Below are 15,925 nucleotides of genomic sequence, written 5' to 3' on the forward strand. Positions count from 1 at the left end.
TTGTCCATTTTGGCAGGAAGAATAAAAAAGCAGCTATTATCTAAATGGTGAGAGATTGCAGAGCTCTGAGATGCAGAGGGATCTGGGTGTCCTAGTGCATGGATTGCAAAAGGTTAGTATGAGGGTACAGCAAGTAATTAGGAAAACTAATAGAATATTATAATTTATTGCAAAGGGAATTGAATACAAAAGTAGGGAGATTATGCTTCAGTTATACGGGCATTGGTGAGACCACATCTGGAATACCATGTACAGTATTGGTCTCCTTATTTAAGGAAGTAATTGCGTTGGAAGCAGTTCAGAGAAGGTGTACTGATATCTGAAATGTGCGGGTTGTCTTACGAGGAAAGGTTGGACAGGCTAGACTTGTATCCTCTGGCGTTTAGAAGACTAAGAGGCAATTTGCTTGAAACATAAGATCCTGAGGGGTCTTGACAGTGTGGATGTGGAAAGGATGTTTCTTCTTGAGGGAGAATCTAGAACTAGTTTAAAAATAAGGGGTCACCCATTTAAGACAGAGATGAGGAGAATTTTTTTCTTTCAGGTCGCTGAGAGTCTTTGGAACTCTCTTCCTCAAACAGCAGTGGAATCAGTGTCTGTGAATATTTTTAAGGCAGAGGTAAATAGATTCTTGATAAACAAGGGGGTAAAAGATTATTGGGGGTAGGCAGGAATTAGAGTTGAGGTTACATTAGATCAGCCATGGTCTTATTGAATGGCGGAGCAGGTTTAAGGGGCCAAGTGGCCTACTCCTGCTCCTAATTCGTATGTTGGTACGTATGTAGTATATATATTCGTTCATGGTATGTGGGCGTCGCTGATAGGCCAGCATTTATAGCCTATCCCTAATTGCCCTTGAGGTGGAGGTGAGCTGCCTTCTTGACCGCTGCAGTTCCTGTGGTGTAGGTACACCCACAGTGCTGTCAGGAAGGGAACTCCAGAATTTTGACCCAGTGACAGTGAAGGAACAGCGATATATTTCCAAGTCAGGATGGTGAGTGGCTTGGAGGGGAATTTGTAGGTGGTGATGTTCCCATGTATCTGCTGCCTTTGTCCTTCTAGAGGGAAGTGGTCATGGGTTTGGAAGGTGTTGTCAAAGGAGCCTTGGTGAGTTCCTGCAGTGCATCTTCTGGATGGCACACACTGCTGCCACTGTGCGTCAATGGTGGAGGGAGGGCCTGTTTGTTGGTAGTGTACCAATCAAGTGGGCCACTTTGTCCTGTTGGTTCAAGCTTCTTGAGTGTTGTTGGATCTGCATTCATCCAGGCAAGTGAGGGGCAGTCCATCACACTCCTGACTTGCAACTTGTAGATGGTGGACAGGCTTTGGGGTTAGTCAACTGGTAAGTTACTTGCCACAGGATTCGTAGTCTCTGACTTATTCATCCACTGAACTCTTAAACCTTCAATTTCAATTAAACCTGAATTACACAGAACTTTGCAGCACAGAAACAGGCCATTCAGCTTGATTAGTCTATGCTGGTGCTGATACTCTTCACAAGCATCTTCCCACCCTTACTCAATCTCACCCCATCAGCATAACTGTCTAAGTGATTGGAAGTCTGCAACACAATCAATACCTACCAGAAAGGGGCAGCAGGGCACCATGTTTAACTCTAGTTCTTTCTGTGCGCTGAAGTTGCCAGTCGGAGGGTTTAAACTGGAGAAGACAAACTGAGTGACCACCTTGCCCGTCTCCTGCTGGCTCATCATATCGGACACACTCAGCACGTGCCGTTCCACTTTAGTTGGAGTCAACAGTTCTGGGACGTGGCTTCCCCCCAGGCTGCAGGAAGGGGTCAGGGCTCCACTGGATGACAGTCCCTGCAGCTCCTGACAGGTCCCCGCAGACCGCATTGACAGGGAGCTCAGGGACCCCAGCGCCTCCGTACTGACCGGCTGCACACCTTCTAAATTCAAGCTATTTTGCTGCAAGACGCCAGCAGTGAGGCCCAGAGTGCTGTCTATGGTGTGTGACATGTCCGTGGTGGCTACTATAAGAGGGTCTGAGGCTTGCGCCATGGCGTTGCTGCTAACAGAAACCGCCCCTCCAAGAGTGGATCCCACAGAGGCAGCGTCAATTGTCAGGATTCCAGAGCTCACGAGCGATATGTCCGGTGAGATGTTGACTGGATTGACAGGGACAGTGGTGAAGAGCGATGCAATGTCCACGTTGCTGAGGTCGCCTTGGCTTGGACTGGTCAGCTCACTGCTTGGGGTCAAGGAGCCCGTCATCTCCAACTGGGAGAACAAATCTGAAACAGAGACGTTTGGCAAATCTATCAGTTCAGAGTAGACACTACCAATTCTATTTAAAATTGCAGAAACAGTATGAAAGGAGGCTATTTCAGCCCATCTTTGGTAAAGTTACCCAATTTGTCCCACTCTCCTGATCTTTCCCCAGAGCCCTGCAACTGTCTCCTTTCAAGTATTTATCGAACTCCCTTTTAAAAGTTTCTACTGAATCTGCTCCCACCGTCTGTCCAGGCAGTGAATTCTAGATCTCTCTGAATAAAAAATATTCTGTATCCCACCCTGGTTCTCTTCCTAATTGCCTTAGGCTTGTATCCTTTGGTTACTGACCCTTCTGCTACTGGAAATAGTCTCTCTTTATTTGCTCGAACAAACCCTTTATAATTTTGAACATCTCTATTAAATTAATTAAATCCAGATCGTGACATGTCACGGACAATAACTATGTTCAACAAAATAAAATATCCCAAAGTGCTTCACAGGAGAGTTCAAACAGGTAGCCAAAAACTTGGTCAAAGAGCAAGTTTTGAGAGATTTAAAGGAGTAGAATGAAGAGGGTTAGCAGGCGAGACGAGACAAAGGAGGGATTTGAAGAGAGAATGAGAATTTTAAAACTGAACATTGCCTGACTAGTCAACGCAAGTCAGCAAGCACAGGGGTGACTGATGAACTGGACTTAAGATATCAGCAGAATTTTGAATAAAATGCGGTTAAGGCCAGTGGAAGACGGGGGGCCAGCAAGATAATTGTTGGAATAGTCAAGTCTAGAGGTAACAAGGTCACGGATGAGGGTTTTAGCAGCAGCTGAACTGAGACAGAAGCAGAGTCAGGCCATGTTTTGGAGATGGACTTAGGTGGTCTTGGTAATGAAGTGTATATAGGGTCAGAAGCTTATCTTGGGGTCATACATGACACCAAAGTTGTGAATGGTCTGATTCAGACTCAGCCCCAGAAAGGGATAGATTGGGTGGCTAAATCAATAGAATGAACACTAAACGGGCCCAACGGCCTCTCACATTCTCATATGTAACGACACAGAGCAGAAGCTAATTCCAGGTGTTATGTTCTAGCCAACACTGACAGGTGTAACCACAACTGTGCACAGCGTGAACATTCAGAACGACCATGGAGGAACATTGCTTCTGAATCTTTCCTCAAGGGCAGAAAACATCGCTGACATAGAGGGGGACAGGGGCTCAAACCTCTTTAAAATCAGCTCATTTCAACAGCCCATTGTTAGGGTGTCCATTGAAACAGGCCAGTGGGAGGGTACAGTTCCTGGAATCCTGCACTGCCCAGTAGCCAAGGCCAGGAAACACTACCACAATTAGAAGTAGAGGCCCAGCGAGTCAAGGTGACCATACCAGGGCTGATATTGTGCTGCTTCATCATGTGGGTCTTGATGCTGTGCTTAGAGTTGAAGAGCTTGCTGCAGTTGGAGAGAGGGCAGCGTGTTTTCACCTTGTCCGCATCTTCCAGGTGTTTCTTGGAGTGGATGTACAAGCTGCTACGCGCAGAGAATCGAGCTTCACAACCTGAGGACATGGGAAACTCGCATTATGTAAAGACAATTCATTCTAGAAAAACGACCCAGGCCTCCAATACCTTCATCTGAACAAATAAAAAATACAGAATGTATACAGATAGAAAATGTACACTTATATAAATACAAAAAATATAGAAGGTACAGCACAGAAACAGGCCTTTTCCTCAACTTGTCTATGCCAATGTTTATACTCACCATGAGTGTCCCCCAATCCCTCTTCATCTCACCCTTTCATTCCTTTCTCCCTCGTGTTTATATCCAGCTTCCCCTTAAATGCTACTACACTAGTCACCTCAACCACTCCCTGGGGTAATGAGTCACATATTCTCCCCACTCTCTGGGTTAAAGAAGTTTCTCCTGAATACCCTATTGGATTTATTAGTGACCAGATTATGTTTACACTCCCACCACCCACAGCTGGAAACATCTTTTGTAGATCCACTATACCAAACCTTTCATAGTCTTAAAGACCTCGAATCAGGTCACCCCTCAGCCTTCCCGTTTCTAGAGTAAGAGACCCAGCCTGTTCATTTTTTTCCTGCATGGTAAAACCCTCAGTGCTGACACCATTTTTGTAAATCTTTTCTCCAAAACTTCTATCTCATTTTTGTAATTCAACTCAAGTGATTTGTTTTGTGTAAATATTAATTCTAAAGTACTTTGGTGGCAGAGAAGAGATGGGAACATGACGGTACAACCAATATGTTGTGCTACAATGTATGACCCAATTCAATTGATACATAAAAATGGGACTTGAATCCCAAAAATCTGATATAAAATTGGGGGAATGGCAGAGAACGATCTGTGTTTATGTAGCACCAAGCATAAGTGCCATTTCACATATAATCAATTACTTTGAAGTCCATTGACTGCTACATAGGCCAACATTAGGAGACAGCTGTGACTCAGGAGGGAACAGTCTCACCCCAATCAGAAGATTGAGTTAGAGTCCCACTCCAGAGACTTAAGCCCATAACTTACTGAGGGAACACTGCACTGTTAGAGATGCTGTTGTTTGGATGAGACGTGAAATCAAGGCCTTGTCTGACCTCTCCGGCGGATATAAAAGATTCCACAGCACATGCAGGATAATTCTCCCCAATATCCTAGCCAATACTTACCTCAGCAGCTTTACCCATCCACGCAAGTGGAGAGAATTCCATCATACACCTGCTTCAAGTCACGCATCTACACTCACATGACTCGTGGGCTTTTCTTTCTGTCCACTGAGCACTCAGTCGCTCTTCTAATTTCAAGGAACTTTGACAAAGTACAGCTCCTGTACCCACACAGACTAGCTAGGACGCACCTTCAACAGGACAAACAAACGGCCTCGTGCCGAGGTGAGTGATGCTGTGCCCTTTCAGGTGCTCCGCCCTCGTGAATGATTTTCCACAGCCATCCACAGGACAGACAAACCTCCGATCATCTTCGTGGGTCCTAGAGAAAAAAAACCAAACTTTAGAGCTCATCGCATTGCAACTTCAGGCTGTGAAAGGACTGCACCGGAAACTTGGTGCAATTTATTCTGAGACCTGGGTGGAGTACTAAAGGTCACACACGAGGAATGCACCAGGGCTGTAAAGGGGAAAAGAGAAGATGGGAAATAAGGATATTGACTAGCTAACACCAGGCTAGTTTTAGAAGCAGGGGGCCAGTCAGCTCAGAAACCTGTTCGCCATTCATTATATCATGGTTGATCTGAATAACATTTTAAAATGTTTTAGCTTATAAGAGAAGACTGAGGCATTTCGAGATCCTGGGAATGAAATGAGATGTTTAAAGCATACAAGTGGGGGCCATCTGCCCCCATCATGTGTCAGCCACAGCTCAGTGGGCAGCACTGTTTTGAAAAGCAGGGCAATTTCCCGATGTCTTCAGCAATAAACAAATCATCACACTGCTGTTTCTGGGCCCTGGTTATGTACAAATGGGCCTCTGCGTCTCTTACGCTACAACAGTGACGACGCTGTATTACACTTCAATTAATAAAATTCAGCTTCGCACATGCGGCCTGATGTAAATTAAATCCCTACGAAAACTAACACTGATTTTTGGGCTTTTCAATTTACCTTTTGTGTCGTAGTAATTTTGACATGCAGGTGAATGACCAGCCACAACCATCGAAGTCACATATAAAGGGTCTTTCACCTGCACAAGAAAGATTGTCCTTTTAAAAATCTGCGGTGACATTTATTCCAGTTGAGCTAAAATATTTTACAGCATTCCAACCAAGCTAAAATTTTAACATCCAGCAATGATGATACGACACTGAGAAAATATTCTCATAGCATTAAACGCACCAAGCCCATAAGACTTAGGAATTGTATGCATTTAGCATCTGTCTGTGACTACAGTACAGAGCCAACAAACAGTAGAATAACAATAACTGACACCAGGCTGCAGCTGGAAAAGGCCAATCAAATTTAAGGAAACTGTTAATGTGATGGCAGTGTCCACACAAGGGGGGTGAGTGCCAACGCTTTCAGTCACTGAAAACAAGAGTTGTTTTGACAGTGAACACCGACTCCACAATGACAGCCAGTTTTAAACAGTACAGTCCTGTCATCAACAGTTACCCAGAGTGAGATCCCTTTAAGAGCTTTAGTGAATAAGTCTTGGCTGAACGAGACCGCTCCGCTTATCACCGTACCCGTGTGGCTTCTCAGGTGAATCTTCAAGCGGCAGGCTTTGTCATAACGTTTGTCACAGCCTGGGAAAGAACAGGTGAAGTGCTCCTGATCCCGGAAGTGGGAACGGTTGTGAGATCCGAGGGCACTGATGGTGATGAACGTCTTCTCGCAACCTGCAACAGAGAATGAGTTTTGCCAACTTTAAAACAAAACACACATGCCATATCTTCCACCTCGAGATGTTGGTCCACATTTACAATACAAAACAAACAAAAAAAAAAGCATCCACTTGAATGTCTCAGTCAAACTGCCCATAGAGCTGCAATAAAATCCTACAGACATGCACCTGCACGAGAACTCCCACAGCACTATCCATGGGTAGCCTCGTGTCTGAATCACAGTAATGATATTTGTGTCTCTCCTCCTTAAAACCTATCACTTTAACCAAGCTCTGAGTCAAATTCATGTTCCCTTGCAGTGCCACGGAACAACGGTCACATTGTTGTTGAGAAACTAGCCTGTCTGGTAAACTAAAGCCGCCAATCGAGTGGGCCTACTGCTCTCTTAACATCATTCACAGCGAGGCTGAATGGCCTCATGTCATAAAAACTGATATGTTGCAAAACACTCAAAAGGTCAGGCAGCGCCTACAAAGAGAGAAACAGAGTCCAATGTCCAAGGTTGACGACTTTTTGTCCTGATGGAAGGTCATTGACCTGAAACGTTAACTGTTTCTCTCTGTACAGGTGCTGCCTGACCTGCTGAGTATTTCCAGCATCTACAGTATTTTTGATTTTGGTCCCTTTCTGTGATTTACGATTCTAGTGCACCGTTGCAGGCCACTCAACACAACTGGTTTATGGCTTTGTCTACGCTGTGCACAATGCAGCCTTTGTGTCATCAGCAAAACATCAACACGTGCTTTCCCATCCCATTATTCTAACAAAGAAGGCGAAGACCCGACACAGACCCTTGCGAGACACCGACAGTCACATCCCACCCACACCCTCATTCCACCTTCCGTTCAACCAGGTCAATTCCACAGGCTTAGTTAACAAGTCTCTCATGGGGAACTTTATCAAATGCCTTCCGGGAGGTCGCTTGCTGACCGTCCCTCACTATCTCCGGCCGACCCCCCAGTGTGTCCCTTTGGGCTGCCGCTGTTTGGTGGTGGTTGTTTCCCCCCGCCCGCCAACCCCCCACCAACTCCCCGCCCGGGAATGTGGCTCCGGCTTACCCGGGACGTCGCACTTGAAGGGGCGCTGGGGCTCGAAGTGGCTGCGGCGGTGCCCGCTGAGCTTGAGGGCGGTGGCGAAGGGCTGCGAGCAGACCTCGCAGACGAAGGCCAGCTCCTGGACGTGGGCCTTCATGTGGGCCTTGAGGTTGTAGACGGTGGTGAAGCGCTTGCCGCAGCGCTCGGCCTGGCAGCCGAAGGGCCGCAGCTTGCCGTGGGAGTGCAGGTGGCGCTTGAGCTTGTAGGAGGTGGTGAAGGCCCACTCGCAGCCGGGCACCGAGCAGCGGAAGGGCCGCGGGCTGTGCGACAGCAGGTGCACCTTCAGCCGGTGCTTCTTGTCGAAGGCCTCCCGGCAGTCGTGCTCGGGGCAGGGGTAAAGCGAGCCCGGGGCCTTGCCGCGGCCCAGCCCCAGGCCCTCCGACAGCTTCATCAGCACATCCCCGCTCTCGGTTAGGATCAGGTCCCCGTACGAGGCGCCAACCGCCGGCCCGGCCCCGCACTCCAGCCCCAGGCCGCCCTCCTCCTCCTCCTCTAGGCCCGGCGGCGGCTGCTCGAGCCGCGGGGTGGCCTGGTCGGTGTAGGCCGCGGCCGGCGGCTGGATTTGGGCCTGGGCCTGGGTGGGCTCCTCCCCGGCCGGGCCTCCCCCCGCGGCCTCCCCGTCCCCCGGGCCCGGCCCCGCCACGATCAGGAGGCCGTTCTCGATCCGCACCACCAGGTTGCGGTTGTTGATGGTGATGGTGCCGGACAGGCCGCCAGGAGAGGCCGAGGCCCCGGCTCCGGCCCCGGGGAGGCCGGGCGGGTTCTCGGCCGGGCTGAGGAGAGGGGCCGGGGGCGGCTCCAGGAGGAGCCCGGGGCCCTCGGGAGGGAGAGGCGGCGGCGGCGGCTCCTCCGCCTCCAGGCTGTGGTGGGCGGGCGGGCGGCCCGCCGGAGCCACTCGAGGCCGCGGCTCGGCCTCCAGGCCCGGGCCCAGGTGGATCCCCGGGCCGGCCTCGCCCTCCCGGCCCAGCTCCAGCTCCGCCTCTCCCGCCAGGTTAAAGACGACGAAGATCTCGGGCTCGGCCCGCCCGGCGCCCTCTCCGCCCGCCGCCCGGCACTCGGCCGCCTGGTTCAGGAACAGCGAATATTGGGCGCCCGGCCCGCCCTCGCCTGGAAGCGGCGGGGCCTCGGCCTCCAGGGCCCGGCCTCCCGCCTCCTCTGCTCCGTGTGGCTGTGTGTGCGGCAGCTGCTGGTACTCGAGGCCCAGGCTCGGGCCCGGGCCCAGCCCCTGCTGCTCCATCCCCGGTCTCCCCGCGGCTCCCAGCGCGGGGGCGGCGGAGAAATCCCGGAACGGATTGTAGCCCATCCGGATCCGGATCAGCAACCGGGCAGTGATAAATCCCGGAGCGGATCAGAGCCCATCCGGATCCGGACTAGTAACCGGGCAGTGATAAATCCCGGAGCGGATCAGAGCCCATCTGGATCCGGATCAGTAACCGGGCATTGGTAAATCCAGGAGCGGATCAGAGCCTTTCCGGATCAGGAACCAGGCATTGAAAAAGCCCGGAGTGGTTTACAGGATCTGAATGACTTTGCATTTTAATATTCAAGTGAATTCTTATATATATTTGGTGGCGGCACATGTTAAGAGGAGCGGTTAATAAAGCAGGACAACACCCTCTGGTTTTATTCATGGAGTACAAGAAAAAGGAGATTAAGTTGAATTTGTGTAAGACACTCGTTCAGCCTTTGCTGGAATATTGCATTCTGTTCTGGCTGCTACATTTTAGGAAGGATGTGAAGCCCTTGGAGAGGATGCGTAAAAGAATCGCGAGAATGGTTTCAGGGATGAGTATCTCCAGTTAATGAACTTAGATTGAAGAAGTTGGAACCGCTTCCCTCGGAGATAAGAAAGCTGAGATGAGGCTTTCGTAACCATGAGGGGTGGGACAAAGCGAATAGGAAGAAAGTGTTCCCGTTCGAGAGAGAGAATTGAGAATGAGAGGCAGCAGATTTAAAGTAATCAGCAGAAGTAAGCAAGAGTGAGATGAGAAAAGGCGTTTCCACACAGCAAGCGGTTCAGGTCTGGAATGCACTGCCTGAGAGTGCGGTGGGGGCAGGTTCAATCGAAATGGAAGAACGTACAGGGTTATGGGAAGAAGGTGGGAGAATAGCACTAAGGAAATCGCTCATTTGGAGAGCTGGTGCAGACACAATGGGCCAAATGGCCTCCTTCTGCGATATAACATTTGTGATTTTCAAATATATTCTGTATTCAAATCCTGTACTTGTTTTTTTTTATCTGATTGTTTCCTATCTTCACACACTTTCCCCCCACAGCTCTGGGGAATAGTGGGGAAATGCCGGAGGGATTAGTTAGAAGGAAATCTGCCATCCTCACCTGGCCTGGCCTACATGTGACTCCAGACCCACAGCAATGTGGTTGACTCTTAACTACCCTCTGAACAAGGCAATAAATGCTGGCCTAGCCAGTGACACCCACATCCCATGAACGAATAAAAAATAAAATTCACAATCTTCTGAAGTAGAGAATTCAAAAGATTCACAACTCGTTGAGTGAAGTGATTTCTCCTCAATTCAGTCCTAAATGATCGGCCCCTTATCCTGAGACGGTGCCCCTGTGTTCTAGATTCCCCAGCCAGGGGAAACAACCTCTCAGCATCCACCAACATGCCATTTGCCTTCCTAATTGCTCGCTGTACCTGCATGCTGTTGCAAATATATGGTTCATCGTTCATGGTCATTTTTAGTCTGGAAAGATTAAAGTTGTAACGTTAAGGTCATTAAAATGCTGAGCTTTAAAGATTGCCAAAGCATCTCAAGAAATGGCAATTCAAAAGGTGACCCACGCTTGTTTAATAGAGAAGAGATAGAGTTATAAAACAGCGAGTGGGTTTACTTAGCTAAAGACCTTGCGAGAAGGGCATTCCACAAAAGTGTTTTTGTTTTGGGAGGTAGAGCTAAGTTAATTTTAGAACATTTAGTAAACCCTGAAAGACTATAAAACACATTAGCTTGATCAGAGCAAAAAAAAAATGAGGGATAATTAATCTAAAGGTTGGTTTGAGGACAACCCCAGAGCAGGCAATGTTGTCATGGAAATGGGTGGAGATTAGAGAGATTTTCTGGTTTCAATTTATCAGGGTGTTTGCTGAGAGAGTTAGTTGCAATTTGGACCTCGTGTGGTTTGCTGATCACTAAAAGAAGATGGCCAAAGTAAATGACAGTAAGATAGACCTGTGCTGTAAGCAGAGTGAAAAAAAACTAACTTCACCATTGAATGTGTGGAATGTGGATGAGGCTTAATGTCATTTAGAATTTTGTGAGGGACCAGAAGCTTGAAGATTTCCTATTTTGAAACTAGTGAGAGAATCTGCAGTGGTCCTCAGTGTCTTGTGGCAAAGAAAGCAACAAGCAGATTAGCTCGGACGTATTGAAAAGTAACCAGAACGAGGGACTGAGGCCTCCACAGTCAAGAGATGGGAAATGCAAGTTTTAACTCTGACAATAGATGGAGCCGAGGAGAATTCTCCAGAAGACTGGCATACTTATGGTGGTCCTTATGGAAGTAAATAACTTCAAGATTGTTGTGTATTATAAGAGAATTCTTGAGGGAAATGAGAAGTAAACCCAAGTGCATAACATAGGTAGTTATAAACCATATTGTTAAGTTAATAGTGATTGTTTTGTTTAATTTTATATACAATGAAATTTGCTTTGTTTAAAAAAAAGTGAAATCTTGTGATGTGGCTCTATTGGTTAAACGCAGTATTCAAATTTCTCTTTAAATGTTCATGGTCCCTAACCAGATCGTAATGGTGTTAACATTGTTAATTTTTTGTGCTCCTTGTACAAGCACGTCCCGGTTCTCTGAATGCCAACATTTACAAGCTTTACTCCTTTGTGAAGATGGACTTTTAAAAAATATATTTTTGGGAATATGGTGTTATTCTGTAAAGAAGGTTGTGGTGTGTGTGTTTCCATGATTAATTAACCTGGGGGGAGGTTAGTAAAGACAGCTTGTCTGTGGGAACTGAGAAATGAAAGGTAAAGGAGCTAGATGCATGCATTTGTAATGAGAGGCTCTGGAGAAGTTGGATTTCAAATAAATAGGCTGGGGTTTGAAAATTTACATTAGGTGATAGGTGGGGATAGGTTATTAAATTTTATTTGACCTGAACAGGGAGGCAATAGGAAAACATGAAAGATTTTTATATTTTGGAAAATTTGAGTTCAAGGAGGTGCTGAGGACAGTTGGAATCAAAGATGAAAGGGGGAAAGGGATATTTGAGGAAAGATGTTGAGCTGAGTTGTGGTGGCTGCATGGGGGAGATGTCCTGGGACCAGCTCTGTGCTGAGAGATCGGAAACAGCCATACAGAAACCAAAAATAGTCTTTGCTTTAGAAAGCAGACTTGTCTCTGAATATTCCTGGATTTCCACAGCAGAGTGGAAGAGATTGAGAAGTCATAGAACCATAGAAAAGTTACAGCATGTGGTACACCATTACTAAAGTGACAGCAGTTTTGCCTTGGGTAATATTCCTGGATTTTTAAAGCTGAAAAAATCTATAAGGGAGTGTCGCCAAGAAGGTATTTACTTGTGTGTTTTGACCAAGTGGGTTCTTTTGGGGATGTTTTGTAAAACTGTTTTAACTTTAATCTTGTGTGCTTAAATTATCTTCTTGTTAATAAATCTTTTAGTTTTAAAATCACCGAAGCATTACTGGAATTCTATGCTTCTGGGATCGGTAGAATTTTTAAAAAAAGATTATAATCAGTAAGACAAGTTTCCCTCTGGGATTTTGCTTGCTCAGCGACTAACACCAGCTGGGGTTGTAACAGCCTGTTCAAATATACTCTGCTTTTCTATTCCTATGACCAAAATGAATAACACTCCCCACATTATGCTCCATCTGCCATGTTGTTACCAAACTCACTTAATTTGGCCAAATCACTTTTCCGCCCTCTTGTAACTTCCTCATAGCTTCATCATCAGCAAACTTAAATATATTATTTGTGTTTTCATCTAAACCATTAATATAAATTGTAAATAGCTGAGGACCCGACACTGATCCTTGCAGCATTCCACTATTCACTGCCTGCCAACTTGAAAATGTCCCATTTATCCCTACTCTCTGCTTCCTGTCTGTTAATCAATGCTCTATCTGTGCTAATATATCACCACAAACTCTATGAGCCCTTATTTTGTGTATGAACTTTTTGTTTGGTATCTTGACAAATACCTTTGGAAATCCAAGTTTACTACATCTACTGGTTCCCCTTTATCTATCCCACTAGTTAAATCCTCAAAAAACTCAAATAAATTTGTCAAATAGGATTTCCCTTTGATAAAATCATGTTGACTTGTTTTAATCATTCTATGCTTTTCTAAGGGCATTATTAAGACTTCCATAATAAAAGATTCCAGCATTTTCTCAATGACTGATGTCAGGCTAACTGGTCTGTAGTTACCTGTTTCCTCTCTCCTTCCTTTTTTCATTAGCGGTGCCACATTTGCTAACTTCCAATCTTTTGGGACCGTTCTAGAATTTGAGAATTTTTTACTCTGGCAGTGCAGCACTCCCTCAGTACTGACCCTCCGACAGTGCAGCACTCCCTCAGTACTGACCCTCCGACAGTGCAGCACTCCCTCAGTACTGACCCTCTGACAGTGCAGCACTCCCTCAGTACTGACCCTCCGACAGTGCAGCACTCCCTCAGTACTGACCCTCTGACAGTGCAGCTCTCCCTCAGTACTGACCCTCTGACAGTGCAGCACTCCCTCAGTACTGACCCTCCGACAGTGCAGCGCTCCCTCAGTACTGACCCTCTGACAGTGCAGCACTCCCTCAGTACTGACCCTCCGACAGTGCAGCACTCCCTCAGTACTGACCCTCCGACAGTGCAGCGCTCCCTCAGTACTGACCCTCTGACAGTGCAGCACTCCCTCAGTACTGACCCTCTGACAGTGCAGCACTCCCTCAGTACTGACCCTCTGACAGTGCAGCACTCCCTCTGTACTGACCCTTCAACAGAGCAGCGCTCCTTCAGCACTGAGCCTCCGACAGTGTAGCACTCCCTCAGTACTGCACTGAGAGTGTCACCATCATTTGGTGTGCAAGTCACTGGACTGGGTTGCAATAACAACTTGAATATGGAACATATTTCATTATGTAAAACTTCCCAAGGCACTTTATAAGGGTGTTAGTAATCAAATTTTGATACCAAGCCACACATGGAGATATTGTTTAGTCAAAGGGTTAGTTTTTTAGGAGAGTCTTAAGGGAAGAGAGAATGGTAGAGACTAGAGAAGTGGAGAGGTTTGGGGAGGGAATTCTGAAATTTAGGGCCCAGGCAGCTGAAGGCACAGCTGCCAATGAAGGCCCCAGCATTGATCCTTGTGACAGTCCATTGATCACATCCTTCCCACTTGAAAATACCCCATTCATCCCTGCTTTCTGCTCCCAGTCTATTAATCAATGCTCTATCCATGCTAATATATCGCCACCAACTCCGTGAGCCCATATTTTGTGTATGAACCCTTTCTGTGGTATCTTAACAAATACCTTTGGAAATCCAAGTTTACAACATCTACTGGTTCCCGTTTAATCTACCCTACTAGACAAATCCTCAGAACACTCAAACAAATTTGGATTTCCCTTTCGTAAAATCATGTTGACTTGTTCTGATCTTTCCAAGTGCGTTGTTAATGGAACGATTATAATTGAATATGTGCAAGAGGTCAGAATTGGAGATCTTGGGAGGGTTTTAGGGTGATTTCAGAGAGAGGCCATGAAGCAGTTTGTAAAGGTGAAAACGCTAATGTCAGACCATCATTGAGCCAAGATCCTATGTATGTTAGTGAGCACAGGGCTGGTAGGTGAATGAGACTTGGTGTGAGTTACGGTGAAAGTGCTGCCCCCCTGTGTTGCAGCAGGCAATAGCAGGGGGAAATGGGCAATGTTACTGAGGTCTTGGTTACTGTGGTAAGGTCCAACAACATGGAGGAGAGAGCAGGAGCAAGGGGGTTAGTGACCATTCTGTAATGAGGCAGCCTCAACCTATTCTTCGTCACAACTGAAGGGAAACCTGGAGTCTGTCCCAGCTGGAGGATCCGGATCAAGCTTATCACACATGGCGCAGCTGTGCAAACATGGACCGGATTCGGGCAGCTGAGCGAATCAGAATAAGCCCGGTCAGACTCTCCTGCTGGCACTGTGCAGGAATGAAAACATGGGATGGCCATTGAGGAGGTTTGGATTCGTTTCCTTGGTAACGATCTCCAAAATCAGTCTAGGAAGAAAAGGGTGCCACAGAGAGGAACATCTTGATGGATCCACTGGAGAAGGTGCAAAAGAGATTTACAAGGATGCTATCAAAACGCAGAGGTTATAACCATCAGGAAAGACTGAACAGGCTCAGACTCTTTCAAAAAGAGAAGGCTGAGGGGGTGATGTGATAGAGACCCTTAAAAATTATGAAGGGGGTCCATAGGGGATGTGTAAAGACGTTTCCACTTGTAGGGGAGACCAGAAATAAGGAGCCACCGATATAAGACGGTCACCAATAAATCCAATCGGGAACTCAGGAGAAACTTCTTTACCAAAGAGTGAGAAGAATGTGGAACTCACTCCCACAGGGAGTGGTTGAGGTGAATCGTGTTGATCCATTTAAGGGGAACTAGATAAATATGAGCAAGAAAAGAATAGAAGGATATATTGATATGGGGGAGGTGAACTGGAGTGGAAAAAAGCAATGGGGAAAGGTCACTGTCTAAGGACTTTCAGCTATAGTGCAAGGAGGGGCTGGAAATGATGCAGAACCACACAGGCTATGTGACTGACATGGGATGTATATTGTAAATATCAAGAGTGTTACACTTATATTGAGGCACTGCAGAGTGGGACATGCTGTATGGAGAATTGTTGAACTTTATTGCACTTTAGTAATATTCAATTAATACTGTTAATATTCAATTTGAAATGTTTTGTAATGTACTTTTATAAATTTTATGACTGAAGTATACCGTTGGAAAAAAGTATTGTAATCAGGAGTGCTGAAGAGGCTAGAATTGGAGGAGCGCAGAGATCTTGGGCTGTTATAGGTCAGGGGGAAATTACAGAGATAGGGAGGGTTGTAGGGGCTGGAGGAGGTTACAGAGATAGGGAGGGTTGTAGGCCAGGGAAAGGTTACAGGGGTAGGGAGGGTTGTAGGGGCTGGAGGAGGTTACAGAGATAGGGAGGGTTGTAGGGGCTGGAGGAG

The 15,925-nt window shown here is 46.8% G+C and overlaps 1 protein-coding gene across 1 annotated transcript in view; it reads right to left on the bottom strand.

The window, feature by feature from the left end:
* LOC144681478 (zinc finger protein ZXDC) overlaps positions 1–9,032 on the bottom strand; it is a 32,895-nt gene extending 23,863 nt beyond the window's left edge. Inside the window, exons 1-6 of the mRNA XM_078543097.1 lie at positions 7,669–9,032; positions 6,452–6,604; positions 5,871–5,949; positions 5,108–5,238; positions 3,617–3,787; positions 1,584–2,254 (exon numbers count right to left, since the gene is read on the bottom strand). Coding sequence (XP_078399223.1) covers positions 1,584–2,254; positions 3,617–3,787; positions 5,108–5,238; positions 5,871–5,949; positions 6,452–6,604; positions 7,669–9,007 — 2,544 coding nt within the window. The 5' untranslated portion in view covers positions 9,008–9,032. The remainder of the gene's footprint in view (positions 1–1,583; positions 2,255–3,616; positions 3,788–5,107; positions 5,239–5,870; positions 5,950–6,451; positions 6,605–7,668) is intronic.
* Positions 9,033–15,925: the final 6,893 nt, after the last annotated feature.

The sequence above is a fragment of the Cetorhinus maximus genome, chromosome 6 (genome assembly GCF_964194155.1).
Source record: "Cetorhinus maximus chromosome 6, sCetMax3.hap1.1, whole genome shotgun sequence".
Taxonomy (NCBI): domain Eukaryota; kingdom Metazoa; phylum Chordata; class Chondrichthyes; order Lamniformes; family Cetorhinidae; genus Cetorhinus; species Cetorhinus maximus.